Source organism: Cryptomeria japonica, chromosome 3 (assembly GCF_030272615.1).
Source record: "Cryptomeria japonica chromosome 3, Sugi_1.0, whole genome shotgun sequence".
In the NCBI taxonomy this organism is placed as follows: Eukaryota; Viridiplantae; Streptophyta; class Pinopsida; order Cupressales; family Cupressaceae; genus Cryptomeria; species Cryptomeria japonica.
In genome coordinates, this window is record NC_081407.1 from 422,180,239 (window position 1) to 422,202,143 (window position 21,905).

General features: G+C 38.1%; 1 protein-coding gene across 11 annotated transcripts in view; it reads left to right on the forward strand.

The window, feature by feature from the left end:
* LOC131070445 (protein MET1, chloroplastic) overlaps nt 1–21,905 on the forward strand; it is a 196,101-nt gene that overhangs the window by 37,059 nt on the left and 137,137 nt on the right. For all 11 annotated transcript variants that reach the window (XM_059218383.1, XM_058005987.2, XM_058005991.2 and 8 more), the window contains exons 2-4: nt 19,313–19,419; nt 20,604–20,695; nt 21,482–21,558. In XM_059218383.1, coding sequence (XP_059074366.1) covers nt 19,313–19,419; nt 20,604–20,695; nt 21,482–21,558 — 276 coding nt within the window. The remainder of the gene's footprint in view (nt 1–19,312; nt 19,420–20,603; nt 20,696–21,481; nt 21,559–21,905) is intronic.

Here is a 21,905-nt window from a genome sequence, read left to right on the forward strand (position 1 = left end):
TCCCGGATGCAAGTGAGAGCAACCGAGACCTAGTTCAAGGATATCCACAAGAACGCTCTTTGACATATGCTTCTAGAACTAAAATAGTGGAATAAAGTGTTTGTATGAATGAGGGAACACATGTCAAAATGTTCACACAGCAATAGTTTCAATTAACGAGATGCATAAACTAAAAGTTGACAATGAAATGCAAAATTACGTGAGGTGAGTGCATACATATAGAATATGTGGTGGCAAATACAACCAATAGGGATTGTGACTCTTGAATATATTAAAATAGGAAGGAGTGACTCCCATGGAAGATGCTGACAACTCACTCCTTGACCCACTCCTAACAAATTGAGCAAGCTAAACATAAATGTAGGAAAAATAAATAACACCTAAATGAAATAAAATAAAAATCTACACTAAGAAAGTATTCTAAGATGGGATGTTCTCCATTCAAGGGCGTTTAAAACTCGCACATCAAAAGGGAAATTCCAACATGTGTTTTTTTGTTATTAGTAATGATTCACATGAAAAGAGGAATTCATAAATAGGCAGGCAACTAGGAGAAAAAGTTTTGAGTGTCACAAGGTTTGGCCTTAAGAATAAGAAAACATTATTGTTTAGGATATTACAAATATGGCTGTTTAAGGGAAAATTTGGTGATGTTTTATGCTCTCATGATATTGGAATGAAGAAGATGCTGAAAACAACTCATTATGGTATCAAGACAAAGAAGTTTATTGCAAGAACATTGATAATTATTAGGCTTCTCACTTGGGGAGATGGAATCCTATGAAAAGAAAGCTGCTTAAGTTGTTTCTATGATGAATGCATGCCTAATCATGCCAATTTCTTAAGATGGTTGTGCCAAAGCTGATTGGTCAGATTAGCTTGCTTATTTTAATAAGAGTTTCTATGAGTATTTGATATATTGTTAGTTGTTTGTCTCAATGTTGCATCATTTCATTTATGATGCCATATAAGATTCATTTATTTTTAAATTTTACATTCTTGCTTATCATGAGTTCCCCTTTTTCCCATTCTTCATTCTTGAGTTTGACTTCTAATGTTTCTCTTATATTGTATCATTTCATTTATATTGCAATATGATATTAATTTCATTAAACATGCTAAAAGTCATGCAGCAAAAGTTTCTCTGTCAACTAATATTCAAACAGCATAATGCAATCATCTGTACTAAATTGCTTACATAAGATGCCATATTGCCTTTCATGATGTTTGATAAGGTAACAACTAGGACCAACTTTGCGTGGTTCATTCTCAATATGATGATTATATCCAATATGTATAATCAATGATGAATAATGTAAGAGCCCCTCAAGTTCAGGAAATGTTATTTTGAGCTCTAGGATTGTGGTTAGATTTAACATATCACCCTTGAAGAGGTGGTTACATAAAAGAAAAAGGATCTCTAGGATATTTTGAGGCCATAGGTAACTAAAAGGAAACCATTTTGGGAAATTAAATGAGTCATTGAATTGATGGATCATGTGAAGTGCATGACATAGTGATGAAACTCAAAATGTATTTATTATTATGACATAATATTTGACTTTGGAATATTTATGTTATGATACAACAAGAAACAGTAGGATACAAGAGTGAAGAACAAGATAAAGGGTAACTTGTGATACACAAGGACGCAAAATTCAAAAATAACTATCAAAGCACAATAGCTTATTTAAAAACATAAGTTCTTGATCTTTCTTGCCCCATTTCTATCGAAATTTGTTCTTATACCGTTTTTAAAGCATGCAAGATACAAAACTGCATTGATTGGTTGGAGATACTAAAAGTAAGGCAGTTGGGATATCCTTCATGCTGACGGGTGTTTTGTGACCACACCAACACAAAGTAAAGTTCCTAACGGCCACTCTATCCTCTTGATCAAATCTCATGTATGCTAAGAGTGCAGGAAGATCATACATTGATTCCAAGGTTCCACCTGTGTACTAGCGACTTTATGATGGATATGGACTCATTTGGTTGATGTTGGTGGTAATCCAAGGGGATTTACGCACACTGAAGAAGACGTAAACAAATTCTGAAACATCAAGGAGACTTTGCAAATGATTTCCCAATGGATAGCTCTTTTTTTGGAACTTTTCGATAAGATAATGCAGAAAGTAAAATGGGAAAGGGTTTAGAAAGACTAAACTAAATCTAAGAACTCAATAGATAATAATGACTCAGGCGAGAGCGACCACACTTTACTTCGCCACTGTCAGACAACTACATAAAGAGGGTGCAATTTTCAAAGGTTGTGCTTGTAAGATTTTAAACCATCAACGAACACCATCAAAGAACAATGTTCATCCAACAATCTAAATTAAGAATGCACATATAAGAGCTTAGTCCAACCTTACATTGCGGATAGAAATCATCTATCAGCAAAAGGTATGAGCAAGTGATCTCACCATAAAGGAATGCAATCTATTTCATTCATCTTAGTATTCAAAGCAAATCTATTCCAAGTGAGGAAGATGAAACCATGCAAGTTTTAAAATAACTCAAGTGAACACCAAAGGCCAATGTATCACTATTATTATATCAGAAACTTATAGCAACAAACTCATTCAATTCTCCTGCTGTTACAAATGAAGGGGTGAACCCCTTTTTATAGGCCTCCAAGAAGAAAATGGACGTCCCAGATTACAATCCAATCAATGGCTAAGATTTAACATGCAAAACCCTAATTAGGGTTTGACCAAAGATTCCCAAATATGATGCCAAGTAGTGGAGATAACCATTAATGAAGAATCTCGCCCACTACTTATTAATTGCTCTTTGCTCCCAAAAAAGGTGTCCATGATGCATTAAATGACCTCCACTTCTCAAATCACCCATCATGCATTAAATGAGCCACTATCTCCTTAAACATGGCAGCCATCATGCAATAAATCAGCCACCACTTGGTCAAAACATCCACCAGCAATAAATGCTCCATCATGCTCTCATGCAATCAATAGATTCTCCTCCAAAATTGGATGACCATTATCCTGTTCATTGATGGCGAATGTGACGAACCTGGCCATGACGGCTTCTAGATCTCCTACGGAGACACTTGGCACAGTCTCAAGTTTGAATTCTAGCATTGAAATGTCCTCACACTTGGATAAAAACTTCTCTCATCTTGATGCTACTTCTTGAGTCCTTCGGATTGTGCCGGAGAACAAGGAAACATTTTCCAAATGTTTCTTTGAGAAGGATTCCACAAAGAAGAATTTGTGCAGCCTATCCTTCAGATGGTCCACTTTCAGCTCTTCATCTGTCAAACTTCTTGCAAACAATACCTCTACTACATTAAGGACTTCTTGAACCTTTCTGACTATTTCTTTCAATGATGCTGACTCCTTACTGAACCTCTCAAAGAATTCCTTCCCGGTGCAGACTGCATAAAACCATTGAAGGAAGTCATATATTTCATTATCCTTGACAACCTTCCCATTAACCAATGTCTACTTGGGAATTCCCATTAGTGCTTTTAGGCACGAAATTGTTAAGTCTTGATAGATATGTGCATTTTCGCATAAATTGTCCACGGTCTCAAGCTTGTTCAGGATAACGAGGATTCTCGAGTGGATGTGAGCCAAGTCTTCATTAAATATACCAGTTGAAGTGAAAACATCTTCCACCCATTCCTTAGAACACTGAGCACTTTTTCTTATTTCTTCAATCCCGTTAATGGATTCCTTGGGAAGAGAAGAGGGAGAAACAAAGGATTGATCTTCTCTGAATGGACGCTGCAAGCACCGCACATATTCACATGAGGCTTTGGTCTCACTCTTCAACTTATTCTTCTCTTCCATTCTTTTCATTTGCTCCTTCAGTGCTAAGGAAGATTCATCAAAGTCTTCCACCACCTGAGCCTTGGCGGCATGCCCTAAGTCAACCTCTATCATTTCATATTCATCAGGTGTAATTTCATTCCTGTCTTCGCACAACTAGGTGTAATGTCATAGATCTTGACTCATCCACCCCTTGTAATTTTGGAAAACTTCCTTGCCGCCTTCTTTGCTGACTTGTGTGTCCTGTATTCTTCAAGTTCTTGCGGGAGATCTATCTCTTCCTTTGATTTCCTTCTCATTCTTTCCTTCAACCAATCGGGAGCGACTGCTTGCTGATCCTGAACTTCCAGTTGCACTTGTTCCTGTGAGACTTCCTCAAAAGTTCCTAAGTCTCCAATATTTGTTTCAATGAAACAATCTTGATCCTGCTGTTTTGGGATCAGAGGAAGTTCCTGCCTTTGACTCCTTTGCTAAACAAGCCTATGGGAGGCACTAGTGCTGAGAATATCCTATGTTGGCGCCATGTCAAGATCATCCTCTTGTGGCTGGTTTCTTGTAACTCCTTCTGGGAACATTTCAACTTTGTGCATGCTAGAAGAGCTAGCAGGTGATTGTGCTTCTTCTATCCTTGGCCTCTTCTGCTATGGTTCTTCATGCTGAATTTCCTTTCTCTTCTTTGCTTGTGGATGCCCAGGAATGCTTTTCTCCTTCCTATGCTCTGATCTTCCTTGTAGATTTCCTCGTCCTTGGCCTGGGCCCCTTATGACCCTTCCGTTGCCTCGCCATGAGAGTCCAGGTTTCCCATCAACTGGTAAGTTAGGTGAGCATTCTTTGCCTTTAACTTTGCAATGTGCCACTCAACCTAGTGCCTAGTGAATTTTAGGACTGGCCTACTTAGGACATTTAAATCATCAACTTCCGGCTTTGACCAATTTGGAGCTTGAATAGGGCTATCCTTCTCCTTTTCATATTTTGGTTGAACCATATTTTCAGCTTCTTCAACTTGATCTATCACTTGTATAACTTCACAAAGTCTTATCAAATAGAGAGGCAACCTGGAAAACATCCTCATCCTCTTTATGACTTGAAAGTCATCCCTAGCATTGGCTCCATACTCTTCCAGTTGGAACTTGTGTTTGTGTTTTACTCCAACAACCATCTTGATTTTATTGTATGGATCAAAGAATGTCCTTCGAGTGTGGGATGCTAAGTGATAGAATAATAATTCATCACTTTTCAGCTGCCACCAATGTTGGACACATTTCCTCGTAATCTTCTATGACAATTGGGAATTCAAGTGACAACTTCTTCTTCTTCTTCTTCTGAATTTTGTCATAGGCGGTCAACTGTCTGCTAACCTCCAGTAGCACCATCTTGTTCGTTGGATGCCTCAAAAGCTTATATGGCTGGTCAGCGAATCCTTGGACCCGTATGTAAGTGAATTTCAGAAATTGGATGTACTAGACTCCGTACTTCTTTACTAACTTTCTAGCTTCTTGCGACAACCTTGTATGAAGTCTTCCTTGCAATGATCTAGTGATGTGCATTGTAAATGTGTCGCTTGCTTCATTGAAAGAAGTAGTATTATATAAGTGCAATTGCGGATAGCACTCATGCACTTTCAATTGTCGTGGTCCGCATCCCATAAGTCCTTTGCCTGACAATCCATTGAATTTGCCCATTCTAGCCAGTGAATAGACAACATATGAGCTTATATAGAAAGATTGAGATTGCCTTAAATTCTTGAGCTGCTGGTCCAAGTTGTGGCTGATTATCTTTGCCCAATCTATCACTCTTTCACCTTCCGTAACTTCACCAATGAAGTAAAACATCCAAGGTTCAAACATGAAGGCTTGTGAACATCCCATGATTCTGCTTATCTTCAGCACAAGGTCGACATACTCTTGCTTAAAATCCATGCCAGTGATCTGCTTAGGTAACTTGGAAATATGTGGCTTTGGCTTCTGCTTCCAAACTTTGTTGACTATTCCAACACATCTCTTGAAGCCAACGTCATAAATCAATGTTGCTCTTTCTTTACTCTTGTACATCATAGACTGGTATGTTGGAATTCCAAAGGTTTCTCCAATCGTGTGTAAGGTTGGCTAGGAGCTTGCCGGCAGGTGTCAGAATTGCCCTTCTTTCAGCATTGTAATGCTTTGCACATGCTATAATCAGCGCTGGACACTGGATGGCAGGAGGGAAACTGGTAGCTGCAATGATCCCACTTTTGACAATCTTTGTGGCATTGATGGAGCACGTCCAGCTATTCCATACGCTCTTTTTTTGAATTCTCCCAGCTTGAAGGTTCTTAGGTTGGCATTGCTAACTTCTCCCCACTTCAAAATAATCTTTGACTTTGGAAGAAATCCTCTTTGCTCGTTCTTGATTTGCATCTGCCAGGAGGTATTTGCAGCCTTCTTGGATTCCACCATTCTTGCAAAATAAAATAATAAACATTAGATTTGTGACAAAGGAATATTATAAATCCATTGAGGAGGGAATTCCATGCTACGATTCCAGACTTGGAATAAAATAAAACCTCCAAAAACGAGAACTTCTGGAAAGTGATAAACTTCGCTTCCGACTTTCTTCATTTCTCTCTAGCTTCCAATTTCTCCAAAAACCGCTGTGAGAAATGAATTCCAAATTGTTTTTTAAATAGATGTCTCCCATTAAGCTGCTAAGTTGGCGAGGAGATAAAATTAGTAGGTGCATTAATTCTTTTCAATCTTGCGTCATGTTTCCTTCAACAAATCAGCATGCAAGTGGACCCCACCATGTAATCAAGTGGACCCCACCATGTAATGTCCCCTTCTCAATAAGGAGAGACCAGTGGTCCATTAGCCTATTCTGGAGACTCGTAGGCTGAATGGAATAAGGAATTAGGGTTTCCTATTTTTGTGGAATATAGCATGAGCCAATTGATGCTTGAATGGTAGGGATTCTTCGATTCCGATTGTGGATTCCTTCTGGGTTTTTTGAAAGCTTCGCAATGGTATAACATGCATCTTGTTCTGAAGTGTTTTCTGGACTTACTATTTTTAGTAAGTTGGTGGCAGCTGATTGGATTTTGAGGTTTTTTTGGGTTTTCCGAGCTCATTTACAAGGTGCGACGAGCATCTTTTTCAGAGTTGTTTTCATGACTTACTATTCTTAGTAAGTGTCAGTTCAGGCAATACTATTTTTGGCAGTCTTGGGCACAACACCAATCTAGTTTAGATTAGTGATTTCCTGCACTCCAGTTCGCAATTTGATTTGGCAGTGATCAATAGTTGATTTATAATTGATTAATTAAATATTATTACTTTATACTTAAGTTTGATATTTAATTATTTTACTGATCAATTTTGGAAAAGTGGATATTATCGATATTTTCCTAAGTCAGGAAGGCGAGTTATTTTGACTCCATAGTGGACGCCAAAAAAGTGCAAAGTTCAATAAAGTTGTAATATTTTTTGATGCAAATGGGGACTTAGGACAATGTGGTGCGATTTATGCCTAAGTGTGGACGCCAAGCATGGGGGCCCACTTAGAATGAAATGCAAATGAGATTAAGGGGGAATTTAGTGCCATTTACATTTAAATTTGAGATTCAGAAATCTATATATACAAGGTTAGGCGCCTCATTTTGACCATCTTGGAAAAATCATAATGTTATGTTGCCGGAATGGCTATTGAGTTTGAGCTTCGGAGTTGTGGCTTCCTAGCTTGCACAGTTTCGTACTTGAAATACAGTACCTAGCTGATCAGTGTGTTGATGGAGAAGTTTTTGAGAGTGCTTTCAGTTTTCAGTGTGGAGTGTTTTCTGGTTTTTTTTATGTTGCCGGTTCGAGTTTGTTGAAGGTGTTTTTTGCCCGTGGCTTCCGGTGTGCTTGATGTGTGGTTCTGGGTATCGGCTCCATCTCTTCCTATACCTTGGGCGATAAAGTTCACCATTTTGCGGATCTTGAAAAGCTGATTTGGATTTTATGTAGCAAGCCGAACTTCCGAGCAGGGTCATCCCCTTTCCTTGGCTACCTCAGGTTGCGTGCAGATTGTTTGTGGTGTTCGCGGTGTAGGTTTGAGGTTCTATTTGTGTTGTCAATGCTATATATCTCATTTGCTTCTGTTTTTGTGCGATTCGGAGTTGATTTGGAGAAGTTATGAGCATTTTGGGGTGTTTGTAGCTTGCTGGTCCATGTTTTCTGTGCGTGTTATTGATTTTCAAAATTTCATAGTTGTGTCTTAGAAGAGCTTTTTGGTGTGAATAGTCTAAGTTGGTTGGGAGGTGATTATCTATTATTGTAGCAGCTGTTGGACTTGTTATCAACACTTGGTTCTTCATTGTATATGATTTGTAATGCTGGTTAGTAGTACTAATAGCAAAGTTTTGTTATTTCTTAGTCTCACTGCATAAGTGGAAGAGGTTGGCTATGCCGCCTATCTTTGGGGTAGTGATATTTTCATGTATTGATAATCCATTATGTGCATTGTAAAGCTAGTTAGTAGTATGTAATGTCCCCACTTTAGCAGTTGACCAAGTGTATGTGCGTTAGCCTAGCTCTACATGGTCCCGAGGGCTAACGAGAGGTTTAAGGGGATCCTGAAGTGTTTTGGCCTAGTCATTTCCAATTTGGGCCAAAACGGAGTTGATTTACTTAGTTTCAGGCATACTTACTATTTTTAGTAAGTTAGCAGGACACAACGGAGGCTAGTTTTGGTGATTGGATTCGATACTCCTCGGCGAGAGCTTTCCGATGAGCTATCACTCGTGCTATTCGAACTCCAATTGCTAATATATTTTAATGCCTGAAGTGTTATTAAAGTAACATTTAATTTAATTGTAAAATATTAAAGTGTTACTTTAATATTTATTTTATGGGGATGTGTGCAAATCAAAGGGGCACCCAAGGGAGACATAAGTGAATATTTTAATATGTTTTATATTGCACATCTTTTATCCCACATTGCTCAAGTGAGTTGGGTCGACCCTTGGAGAAAGAATAAAAGGAAGCTTTTGTGGCTTCATTTAGCATGTTGAATATGAGAAGAAATTGATGTGTGAGTTGCAGATCCGTTCTTGGCATTAGAGGACGTCTATCTTCGCTTGTGACATTCTAGACGTCATTCCCTTGGGGTTTGGCCTTTGGAATCTATTGCTATCAGCTTCATTAACAGGCAGATTGGGTGCATCTCCAGCTACAGGCAGATTTGGTGTTTTTGCTCATACCTTCTCCACTTCTTGACCAATGCTTATGCCATTCTGAAGGGATGATTTTATGAAGATATTGGATTGATTGAAGACTAATTAATACTGTAGCAGCACTGTAGCACAACACTATTCACGTTACTGTAGCACGACACTATTCATGCTACTGTAGCGCGGCACTATTCACGTTACTGTAGGACGACACTATTCATGTTACTGTAGTAGCAAGATGGGAAGTCATTGCTGGAATATTATGTCAAAAATGCTGGAGTATTTAGTGAGTTGAAAAATTTGCTATGTATTTGATTTTAATAATTCTGGAAATAATATCATATCAGCAGTAGTTCAATCTTCATGTTGCATATTATTGTAATTCCCTTCTAGTTCATGTTATGTGATTTCAAATCTATGCAAAGACTTAAAAACAAACAAACATTTCATTTCCGAAGCTATAAGGGGATTTAAACATTAAACGGAGAAATAAGGAGTTGGATGCAAACTGTTTGACTAAATTCCTATCAGAAGTTGGTTTAGTTTTGGGGCATTCTAGGGTGTCCATTACATAGTACTAATAGCGATCTTCTGGATTATTGCTTGTAGCCCCACTGCATCAGTGGAAGAGGTTGGCTTAGTCGCCTATTTTGAATATTGTAATACTGTATGCTTATTGCACAACAGTCAAGTTGATTGTAATTTCATTTCTGTCCTCCCGCTGCACAAGCGGTCGAGTTGATTGTACTTTCATTTCTAGTCCTCTCGCTGCATAAGCGGTAGAGTGATTGTTCTTCAGTTTCTTGTATCATCCTTGGCTGGTTTACCTCTAAGTGATCTTCATTATTCTCCATATCCCGCTGAAAAGTGGAAGGGGCTGGCTTGGCGCCCAAATATTGTAAGCAGTTTTCAGTTTGCATCTAACAATCCCCTATGCACTGTATGCTCTCACCCTCTTAGATTGGGCTCTCGGTGATCAAAAGGTGTTAGGGTTACTTTCTGCAAGATTTGAGATTTTAGTTCTAACCCTAACAGGTGTTTGTATTGCTTGCAAATTTGAAAAAATAATTGAAAAAAATTTAAGGGGAATATTACAGTGGTATTAGAGCCACTCGTCTTGCCAGCCTATGTGTTAAGGGTTCTCCATGAGTGATAGAGATATCAGATACTACAACAGAGAACAAAGAAGGCAACAGTTTGAGATACGGTCAGTTCCTGTGGAAGAGACCTTTTCGAAGGTTTTGAGAAGGAAAGAAAAATAGGTTGATTCAGCTGATTTAGTGGATTGAATCGCAAAGAGAACATCAGTTCAGAATAATGCCAATGGGGCTGCAGAAAGAGTTGAGAAAAAGTTCGATACATGATGTCCCAGTTGTTGGCCACATTGAATCAGAATGCTGGTGGGGGTCAAAGTCAAAATCAAAACACCAATGGACACAATGCCAACACCTCTAACAATTCAGGAGGTAATGGGAATGGCAGCAACCATAGTAGTAACAATGGTGTAGTACGAGTTGGTTCGGTGTCAATACCCTTGCAACTTGTATTCCTTCCTAAGGAATCATCGCCACCTGTAGTAGAAGTCCCAGTAGCTGATGAGATACGAGCATGTTACATGGAGTATGCATCACTTCCCATGGAGATCCGAAACATTTTCTCATGATCAATTCATGAATCAAAAGAAGAAAAGGGAAGGGAGGTTTGATAACCGATATTCTGCTTCAAGGGACTATCAACAAGCTCTTGGGAAGGTCACTCTAGCACATTTTGATGGGAGCAATAAGTGCATAGCTAGAGCTTGGGTTCAAAAGTTGGACAATTCTTTTTCCTTAAGGCCAACGCCCGAAGAAGACGCCATCAAGTTTGCTACCTTGCACTTGGATGGTGTTGATCATGAATGGTGGTACCATGGGTTGGTCACCCTTGGTCATAACTTGATAACTACATATGCTGAGTTCACAGACAAGTTGATTGAAAGATTTGATTCTAAGGACCCAGAGGTTAAATTCAAAGAGCTTGCACAACTCAAACAACAAGGCTCCTTGGACAACTACATAACTGAATTCCAAAATCTTGTAGTTATGGTCAGTAGTATTTCTGAGAAGAGGTTAGTGGTCTTATTCACTGAAGGACTTGAAGAGCCCTTGAAAGGTTGGGTTAAAGCTTTTGATCTGCCCACCTTAGATGAAGCAATCAAGAAGTCTAGGAGTATGGAGTTGGCTGCTCCTAAACTAAATTTCAGTCCAAGCCTTTTCCTTTTCGAAAGGACAAAAATAAGTTTCCAAATCAGACCAAGAAGTTTCCTTCTCGAATGGATAACGAGCTCTGCCAAGAGCTTCGGAGGAAGAATTTGTGCTATTCTTGCAGAGAACCTTGGGCCCCAGGACATAAGTGTCATGGAAAAGGTAATTTACATCAAATGGAGTCCTATTCAGCTGATGGATCAAATTTTGAAATCTCCGAACAACAGACTGAAAATGAGGACAGTGAGTATGAAGAGGCTCCTGAAGGGCCTGAAAGTAAACAAGATGATAGAGGTGTGGTTGCTCAACTCTCGAGCCTTCACAAGAATGAGTCTTTTAGAGTTCGGGGAGTGCTTGGAGAGCATCTAGTCATAGCTCTTATTATACAGGAGCAACTCATAACTTCATTGATGAAAGAATTGTTGCAAAGAGAGGGCTAGTAACTGAAGAAGTTGAAGGATTCAAAGTCATGGTAGCTGATGGCTCTACAATATCTTGAAGTTGGGAAACTATGAACTTTAGGATGATTTCTTTGTGGTAAGCATTGGAGGGATTGATGATGCTGTCCTTGGCATTCAGTGGCTGAGATCCCTTGGTGAGATCACTTTAAATCTGCAAACCATGGAGCTGAAGTTCATGTCACAAGGGAAAAAAGTGGTGTTGCGAGGAATGTCCAATGGTGGTCCTAGAATTGTATCACTGAAGAGGATGGAGCAGCTGATCTGCCATGACCAATTGGAGTGGGCAGCGGAGTGTATGATAATGCCATCAAGTCCACTTGAAGAAAAGAGAAGCTACCTTGTAGACATTCAAGCCTTAATAACAAAAAGGAGTAAGGTCTTTGAGAATCCACCTCCTGGAAGACCTCTTGAAAGAGGGACTGAGCATATCATTGAGTTGGAAGAGGGATCTAAGCCTGTCATGACTACTCCTTATCAGTACCCAAAGAAGTAGAAGGATGGGATAGAGAAAGCCATTACGGAGCTTCTTGACATGGGATACATTAGGCCAAGCAAGAGCCCTTTTGCTTCGGCTGTAGTGTTGGTTAAGAAGGATGGGACCATGCACATGTGCATGGATTACTGGGCACTCAATCAAAAGACCATCAAAAAACGATACCCTATCCCGAGGATTGATGAGCTCATTGATGAGTTACATGGTGTCGTGTTCTTTTCAAAAATTGACCTCAAATTGGGCCATCATCAAATCAGAATGAGAGCATTAGATGTTGAGAAGACAGCCTTCAGATGCCACTCTGGGCATTTTGAATTCTTAGTCATGCCTTTTGGTTTGACTAATGCTCCTGCTACGTTCCAATCTTGCATGAACAAGATTTTTCAGAAGCAGCTAAGGAAGTTTGTGCTCATTTTTTTTGATGACATCCTTATGTTTAGTAAATCATGGATCGAGCATTTACAACATTTGAATGAAGTACTCAACATTTTGGAGTCTGAGTCATTGTTTGCAAAGGAATCAAAGTGTGAATCTGGCTTGAGAGAGTTGCTCTATCTCGGTCACATCATCAGTGCAGAGGGAGTGAAGGTTGATCCTGAAAAGATCAAGGCTATCATTGATTGGCCTCCACCTGAGAACATAATACATCTGAAGGGGTTCTTAGGGTTATGCAACTTCTATAGGAGGTTTGTGAAGGGATATTCTTAGATGGCTTCCCCTCTCACAGATCTTACCAAGAAGGGAGCTTTTGCATGGTTAGATAAAGCACAAGAAGTCTTTGACAAGTTTAAAGAACTTATGAGCACATGTCCTGTTTTGGCTCTACTTGATTTTTCAAAGCCCTTTGAGCTTCAATGTGATACATCAGGAGAAGGGGTTGGAGCTGTATTGATGCAAGACAAGCATCCGATTGTGTTTGAAAGTAGAAAACTGAGAGGAGCCGAGAGATCATATTCTATCTATGATAAGGAGATGCTTGCAATTATGCACGCTTTGGCCAAGTTCAGGCAGTACTTGGTGGGAAGCAAGTTTGTAGTGAAGACAAACCGCAATAGCCTCAAGCATTTCATGCATCAAAAGGACTTGAATGAGAGGCAGCAAAAATGGGTGAGTAAGCTACAAGCTTACGACTTTGACATTGAGTATGTCAAAGGCAAGAACGATGTTGTGGTAGATGCTCTTTCACGAAGACCCCATTTGAGCTCATTGTGCGAGCTTACTGCAGACTGGAAGGACTTGTTGCTTGTTGATTATGCCAAAAATCAGTTTGCAACCAACATTATTGAGGGTATTTCATGATGAAAAGTACAATTTGGTGGACGGGTTGATTATGTATAAGGGTAGAATCCTTCTTTTGCCTGAATCCAAGCTGAAGGACAAGATCTTGCAAACCTTTCATGACATTCCCCTTGTTGGTCATTAGGGTTTCTTCAAGACCTATAGGTAGATTCGAGAGAGATTCTCTTGGAAAGGGTTGAAAAATGATGTTTTGAGATACATCAAGGAGTGCCACACTTGTCAGATAAACAAGGATGAGCATACTGCACTTGTTGGATTGTTGCAACCACTTCCTATTCCCAATCAGAAGTGGGAAAGTATCTCTATGGACTTCATCACCGGGTTGCCTAGAGTGAATGGCAAGGACTGTATCTTTGTGGTGGTGGACAGATTAACAAAGTTTGCTCATTTCTATGCCATTATCAGTTCATTCACAGCAGCTTAGGTTGCGGATGTGTTCTTTCATGAGGTGTTTAGGTTGCATGGGCTGACTAAAAATATTGTAAGTGATAGGGACAAGAAGTTCCTAAGCACTTTTTGGCAGGAAATCTTCAGATTGTGTGGCACCGTGCTTACTCTGAGCATGAGTTATCATCCACAAACGGATGGGCAGACAGAGATAGTGAACAAGTGGTTGGAAGGTTATCTCAGAAACTATGTTTTGAAGCAGCAAAAAGCATTGGTGAGATGGCTACATTTGGGAGAATATTGTTAAAAAATCCACTTATCACATGTCCATCAAAATGTCCCCTTTCATGGCATTGTATGGTTACGAGGCTCCCAACTTCGCTGACTTGGTATTTGGTGATAGCAGAGCCCCCCAGGCTAAGGACATGATTCAACAGTGTCAAGATATTCTGAAAGCATTGAAGGACAATCTCCGAATTGTGCAAAACCAACATAAGTTGTACGTTGATCAGCAACGTGTAGAGCGCTCATTCGAGGTTGGGGACATGGTCTACCTTAGGCTTCAGCCTTTTAGACAGTTTACTCTTAAGAAGAGTGGAGCGGAGAAACTCAAGTCGCGTTTCTATGGTCCGTTCAAGATCATTAGGAGAGTTGGAGCAGTGGCTTATCAGTTGGAGCTACCAGCGATTAGTAGAGTGCATAATGTCTTCCACGTGTCATGCCTCAAAAAGGCGCTTGGACACAATGCTGTGGTCTCTTCTGATTTACCTCCTTTGGATGAAGGAGAGTTGGTGCTTATTCCAGAGAAAATTCTTGATTTCAGAGAACGTTTTCTAAGGAGGACCATTAGAGAATACTTGGTGAAGTGGAAGAACTTGTTGAGGATGCTACTTGGGAAAATGAAGAAATTCTACAACATCCAGCCTTGCAATTGCTTGTGGACAAGCAATCTTGGAGAGGGCGGACTGTAATGTCCCCTTCTCAATAAGGAGAGACCAGTGGTCCATTAGCCTATTTCGGAGACCCGTAGGTTGACTGGAATCAGGAATTAGGGTTTCCTTTTTTTTGTAGAATACTGCGTGAGCCAATTGATGCTTGTATGGTAGGGATTCTTCGATTCCGATTGTGGATTCCTTTTGGGTTTTTTGAGAGCTTCGCAGTGGTATAACATGCATCTTGTTCTGAAGTGTTTTCTGAACTTACTATTTTTAGTAACTTGGTCGTAGCTGACTGGATTTTGAGGTTTTTCTGGGTTTTCCGAGCTCATTCATAGAGTGTGACGAGCATGTTTTTTCAGAGTTGTTTTCATGACTTACTATTTTTAGTAAGTATCAGTTCAGGCAATACTATTTTTGGCAGTCTTGGGCAGAGCTCCAATCTAGTTCATATTAGTGATTTCCTGCACTCTAGTTTGCAGTTTGATTTGGCAGTGATCAGTAGTTGATTTATAATTGATTAATTAAATATTATTACTTTATCCTTAAGTTTGATATTTAATTGTTTTACTAATCAGTTTTGGAAAAGAGTGCATATTATCAATATTTTCCTAAGTCAGGAAGGCGAGTTATTTTGACTCCATAGTGGACGCCAAAAAAGTGCAAAATTCAATAAATTTATAATATTTTTTGATGCAAATGGGGACTCAGGACAATGTGGTGCGATTTATGCCTAAGTGTGGACGCCAAGCATGGGGGCCCACTTAGAATGAAATGCAAATGGGATTAAGGGGGAATTTGGTGCCATTTACATTTGAATTTGAGATTCAAAAATCTATATATACAAGGTTAGGCACCTCATTTTGATTATCTTGGAGAAATCATAATGTTATGTTGCCGGAATGGCGATTGAGTTTGAGCTGTGGAGTTGTGGCTTCCTAGCTTGCACAGTTTCATACTTGAAATACAGTACCTAGCTGATCAGTGTGTTGTTGGAGAAGTTTTTGAGAGTGTGCTTTCAGTTTTCAGTGTGGAGTGTTTTCTGATTTTTTTTATGTTGCTGGTTCGAGTGTGCTGAAGGTGATTTTTGCTCGTGGCTTCCGGTGTGCTTGACGTATGGTTTTGGTTATCGACTCTATCTCTTCCTATACCTTGGGCGATAAAGTTCACCATTTTGCGGATCTTGAAAAGCTGATTTGGATTTTATGTAGCAAGTTGAACTTCCGAGCAGGGCTGTCCCCTTTCCTTGTTTGCCTCAGGTTGCGTGCAGATTGTTTGTGGTGTTCGTGGTGCAGGTTTGAGGTTCTATTTGTGTTGTCGATGCTATATCTCTCATTTGCTTCTTATTTTGTGCATTTCGGAGTTGATGTGGAGAAGTTATGAGCATTTTGGGGTGTCCGTAGCTTGCTGGTCTGTGTGTTTTCTGTGCGTGTTATTGCTTTTCAGAATTTTATAGTTGTGTGTTAGAAGAGCTTTTTGGTGTGAGTAGTCTAAGTTGGTTGGGAGGTGATTATCTATTATTGTAGTAGCTGTTGGACTTGTTATCAACACTTGGTTCTTCATTCTATATGATTTGTAATGCTGGTTAGTAGTACTAACAACAAAGTTCTGTTATTTCTTAGTCTCATTGCATAAGTGGAAGAGGCTGGCTATGCCGCGTATCTTTGGGGTAGTGATATTTTCATGTATTGATAATCCATAATATGCATTGTAAAGCTAGTTAGTAGTACTAACAGCTATCTTCTGGATTATTGCTTGTAGTCCCACTGCATAAGTGGAAGAGGTTGGCTTAACCGCCTATTTTGAATATTGTGATACTGTCTGCTTACTGCACAAGCGATCAAGTTGATTGTAATTTCATTTCTGTCCTCCCGCTGCACAAGCGGTCGAGTTGATTGTACTTTCATTTCTAGTCCTCTCGCAGCATAAGCGGTAGAGTGATTGTTCTTCAGTTTCTTGAATCATCCTTGGCTGGTTTACTGCCAAGTGATCTTCAATATTCTCCATATCTCGCTAAAAAGTGGAAGGCGCTGGCTTGCCGGCCAGATATTGTAAGTAGTTTTCAGTTTGCATCTAACAGTCGCCTATGCACTGTATGGGGGCTGGCTTGCCGGCCAGATATTGTAAGCAGTTTTCAGTTTGCATCTAATAGTCCCCTATGCATTGTATGCTCTCACCTTCCTAGATTGGGCTCTTGGTGATCAAAAGGTGTTAGGGTTACTTTCCGAAAGATTTGAGATTTTAGTTATAACCCTAACGGGCATTTGTATTCCTTGCAAATCTGAAAAAATAATTGAAAAAAAATTAAGGGGAATATTATACACCATCATCTTGAGTTCAAAAAATGGAAACTTGTATAAATTTTTGAGTTTTGTTATAAATATAGAAAATTCCCTTTGCAAGTCGTCAACTCATTTATTACAAAAATCTTTCCATTCCGGGGGCATAATAGATAGTATGGAAGATTTTCCTACCTTGAAATTTTTTTAACAATCTTATCCATTTCTGAAGGAATCCTATACGTCTAGAATTCTTGGAGAGAGAAAATTCTTTCTAGAGAGTTTTTTGTTCTTGAAGGAAATATTTTGTGTTCTCGTGCATTCCTTGTCTTGGAGAAAGATTTTTCTATTAATTGACCATTTTTCTATGTGTAAGGAATTTTATTATGTCTAGAGTTCTGGACAGAGAAAATTCCCACACAGCCAATTTTTAAATCTTTTGGATTTCTTCAACTTGTGCACAATTCCACCTTGAGGAATTAATTTTTTGATGAGGAAAATTCCTCCTTATCCTTGTTTTGGCACCCTCCTCCTAGACTTGTTTGCAATTTGACTATGGTGGGAGAATTTTTAAAAATTTGAAATTCCTTCATGCATTGATTTCCACTCCCTACTTTTGTCCTTGGACATATTTCAATTGAGTAGGGGAATTTATTTGAGGATGAGTTTTCCTTCCTAACCTTGATTTTGCGCCTATGTCTCTTCTTGAGTGCATTTTGCATGTGTGGAAGGAATTTTGAAAAAATGTGAAAATTCCTCCTTGTAGTGACTTTGGCACTCTAACCTTGCTAGAAGTGCATTTTGCATAAGGTGGAGGATTTTTGCTTAGGGAGGAAATTCCTCCATGTCTTCATTCTAGCGCCAACCTTCTTCCTTGATTGCCATTTTGGGATTGAAAAGAATTTCGAGTTGAAGGAAGAATCCTTCCATGTGTTTATTTAGATTTTCATGCCTTTGCCAATTTTGGAATGAGTTCTAGACTTAGCCATTTTTCTGCTCAATTGCTTTCTTTTTCAAGTTTCCAGATTTGGAACTTGGCTTTTTAAGAATGCTTTGCCATCAATGTCCTGCCAACTGCCTGAGATAAACCTTCCAAAAATAGACTTACTAAAAATAATTTCTTCCAAACATTAAATTAGGGCAAATCGGGATAGGGTAACACTTACTAAAAATAGACACTCCTAAAAATATTAAGTTTGTTTAAATACAAAATTAGGCCAGGCAAAGTTAGCTCAGAATTGCTCAAATTTCACTGGTAGTTTCCTTGAAGGGTTTTTGACTTCATTGCTTCGTTCAGATTTTCCAAAACCCTAAGCTACTGACCTCAAATCTAAGTCTGAAGGGCAAAAACCCTAAAATAGACAAAACAAGCTCCAAAATTAGCCAAATTTACTCAAAACACTTGCAAACTTGACCAAAATTTGCCAAAACATTTGGGGACCTGGGGAGACTGAGGAAACTGCTGCTAAAGCATCCAAAAGACCACAACCAAAAGACCAAGTGGACCAAAAATGTAGGGGGTTCCCCATTTGGAATGGGGTGATGTGTGATTAGGTCACAACAATTCATAAATCATTGTTTTTGTTTTGACATTTTTATTATAGATTCAAAAAATTTGAGAATAGCAGCGTATAGGATTTGACTTTTAGCTTTATTCTGCTTTTACATTCTATTTTAATGGTCAAATTTACCAGTCTTTTCCTGTATCTTAGTCTTCATTGAAACTCTCTTCAGACATTGCATGTTCATTTAACTGCTTAAATCCACCCTGGCCATTTACATAATGTTTCTGTAAAGCCCATGACATAATGTTTCTGTAAAGCCCATTGCGTAATGTTTCTGTTTGAAGTAAAATGTATTTTATGGAGATCAGGTCAATATAGAATCTAGATCTTGTTTTCTTGATGAGCTGGGTGATGCGGTTTACATAGAAGTACAGTGCAATCTATCAGCAGGTGGTGAAATTTCTACACTCTGATTATATATGAGCATTTTAAATATTAATGCGGCAGCTTCTTAGATACTTTCACAAGAATCACAACAATATTTCTGGTGTATCTCCCTAACATAGGAAATCCAATCTATGTTTTATATTAATTTCATTTTTGCCTTTCTGTGATCTTGTACTTTATTGTGTGAGAATGATTCAGTTGAAAATATTCCAAAATTCAGTCAATTTTTTATCATGTTTGTTGACCATATTAATGGATGAGATGAATAAATTTTGCCTTTGCAGTACTGTATTTGGGACAGAGATCTGGCCTGCAGCTGAGTATGGCCGCACAATGTACACTATACGCCAACGAGTTGGGCCATTATATATGAAAATGCAGAAACGCTACGGTTAGTTTCCTGGACCTTTTGAAATTCATATATTGAAAACATTATTTTTATTTGTTTTGAGATATGCTTACTAGCATTTATTTAATTTCTCTCGTTTTCAAGATGCATACTTGTATTGAGAATAACTGTTCAACTTCAGAGGGTACCTTTTTCTGTTAAACATTCTAAATTTGTTTATAGACTTTAGGAGCTATCAGGTTCATTGTTTTGATCACATTCTGAATATTGTAAAGAGTCTGTGTGTGAGAAAGATATGTACAGGCAATGGCTTGATTAATTATCAAGTTTAGATCTGTAATATCTGCTCATCCTTACCTGTTTCTCCTATCACAGCTCTATAGACACCTTCCTTATCTCAAAATTTCAAGTGTCAGTTCAGAGAGTAAATTATTTTAGTCCTTTGACTATTTGATTTGTTTTGTGCTATGCCAATCTGCATACAAATGGATAATGGAAATAATGTAATTCAGACACCATGATAAAAGATGAGGTTCAAATGAAACATAAGAAATCTGGAGAGATGCAACAAAAATCACTAAAATCAATTGTTCTTGCCAAAAAATGAGGAAATTATCAAATGGGGAGAAAAATTTCAGAAAAGAGAACTTTCTCTTGCCAGGATCTGTTTGTTATCAAAGGGGAAGTAATACATTTATTGCAAGGAGACTTTCTTGATTACTGAGGACCAAGAGGTTCTCTGGTGTACTGTTTATTGCTTGAGATTGTCATTCTTATTTTCCACAATATTGTTTATTATGATCATATTGTAGCGGTTGAGAAGTTCACTAGGTTCAAGAAGGTAAAATGTTTCCCAAGATTTGATTTTTAAGAAGGCTCAGGAAAAGATTGGAGACCGTACAAAATACAAAATTATGCTATGATTAGTTAATTTTCTTTGAGCAGATTCATTGGTTTTCATATCCCTTTTTACTGAATGTCACAAGGCACTTCTAGAAAGTTACAGATCTCTAATCTATTTTAATGTCCTACAAAATGTATCTTGATTACTTCATTTTCTTGTTTTTGCAAAATGATATTGATGCACGTGGTTTGGATATGTTGAGAAATATGACATAACCATTCTTTTATATGCAGAACTTTATTAAACGATTGTTTTTCTCCTTGTGGCGATTTTTGTTTATCAATTGATTTTTTCCATTCTTTAAGTTGCTCTATGTGATCAGGAAAACTTGTAGATAGTGCTGTGAATGAAAAAGATATAATAAGAGCAGAGAGGAACTCAGGTGTTATCAGTGATAAAGTGAGGGAAATTCAAGTAAGTGATATGATTCTATTTATTGGTTTTCTCTGTACATTGAAAACAATATATTTACTAAGTTTCTCAAGATCATTAAGATGTTGGTGTTAAAAGGAGGAATATATTTTGGTTAATCTAGAATATTACAGATATGCTATCTATGTATTGAATCAGTTAATTTCAAGGTGAAAAAAATGTAATGAGATAATATTTCACATTCTTTTCTGCCACTACATTTAAGAACCTACTTATCTGAATACCAAGAATAAATGGAAAAATCTGTTATTCCTAATGAAATCAGAAGAAAGCAACTGGCTTTATTTTTATTTCCCATATTTACTCAATAGCTGTACTGGGTAAGGGTAATGCAGAGAAAAGGAACTTATCTTGCATTAGTTGTGGGTCTAGAAAAATCCAGTCAAACTAGCTATTCAAACTCTTTGGAATTGTAAAAGGATGGTATTTTTTACAACAGACTGTGGTAATACTTTCTCTGAGTATATGACTTTCTCACCACCATAAGTATTCATCGAGGACAAGCTTCATGATGTCTTCAGTAGAGACATTTTAGCGAGAGAATTCTACACATTACTCTTCACACCTGTTTCTAACGGGAAAAAAACAATCATTGGCAGAACCTTGGAAATCAATTACATGCAATCCACACCCCAGAAGTTTATCCTCTATTGTTAATAATTTATAATTTTTTCTTTTATTTGAAAAATACATTTCAACATGCAAATGCTTAAATTTGATATTATAATTAAGTTATGATTCTATTCCTAAATGGATAAATTCTTGCAGATGCAAAACTATATGCGGAAAATGGAGCTCAAGAACAAAAGAGAGTCCGAACTTACAGAAGGACTAAAGTATTATAGGTAAGAAGATTGTCTTCTTAAAATTTTTCTTTTCACATACATAGAATTTTCTCATTGTTATTTCAATCTTTGCAGCTTTCAAGTGGATTGAAACACTTCCTAACAAAAACAAGCTATATGTAAATTTTAAAGGGATAAATTCTGGGCACAAGGATTTGAGGCCATACTTTCTTGAGGTCACATGATTAATTGTCACAAGTGTTATTTTTTGTGTTTTAAACTCCCACAGATGTGAAAATCATATCAGTTAATTTGAATCAATTAATGCAACAAAGTTAAAGTGTTAACAGTTTTCTAAGGAATTGACTTAATGTAATTCTGTTTGAATTCTTGGAGATATTCCCAGG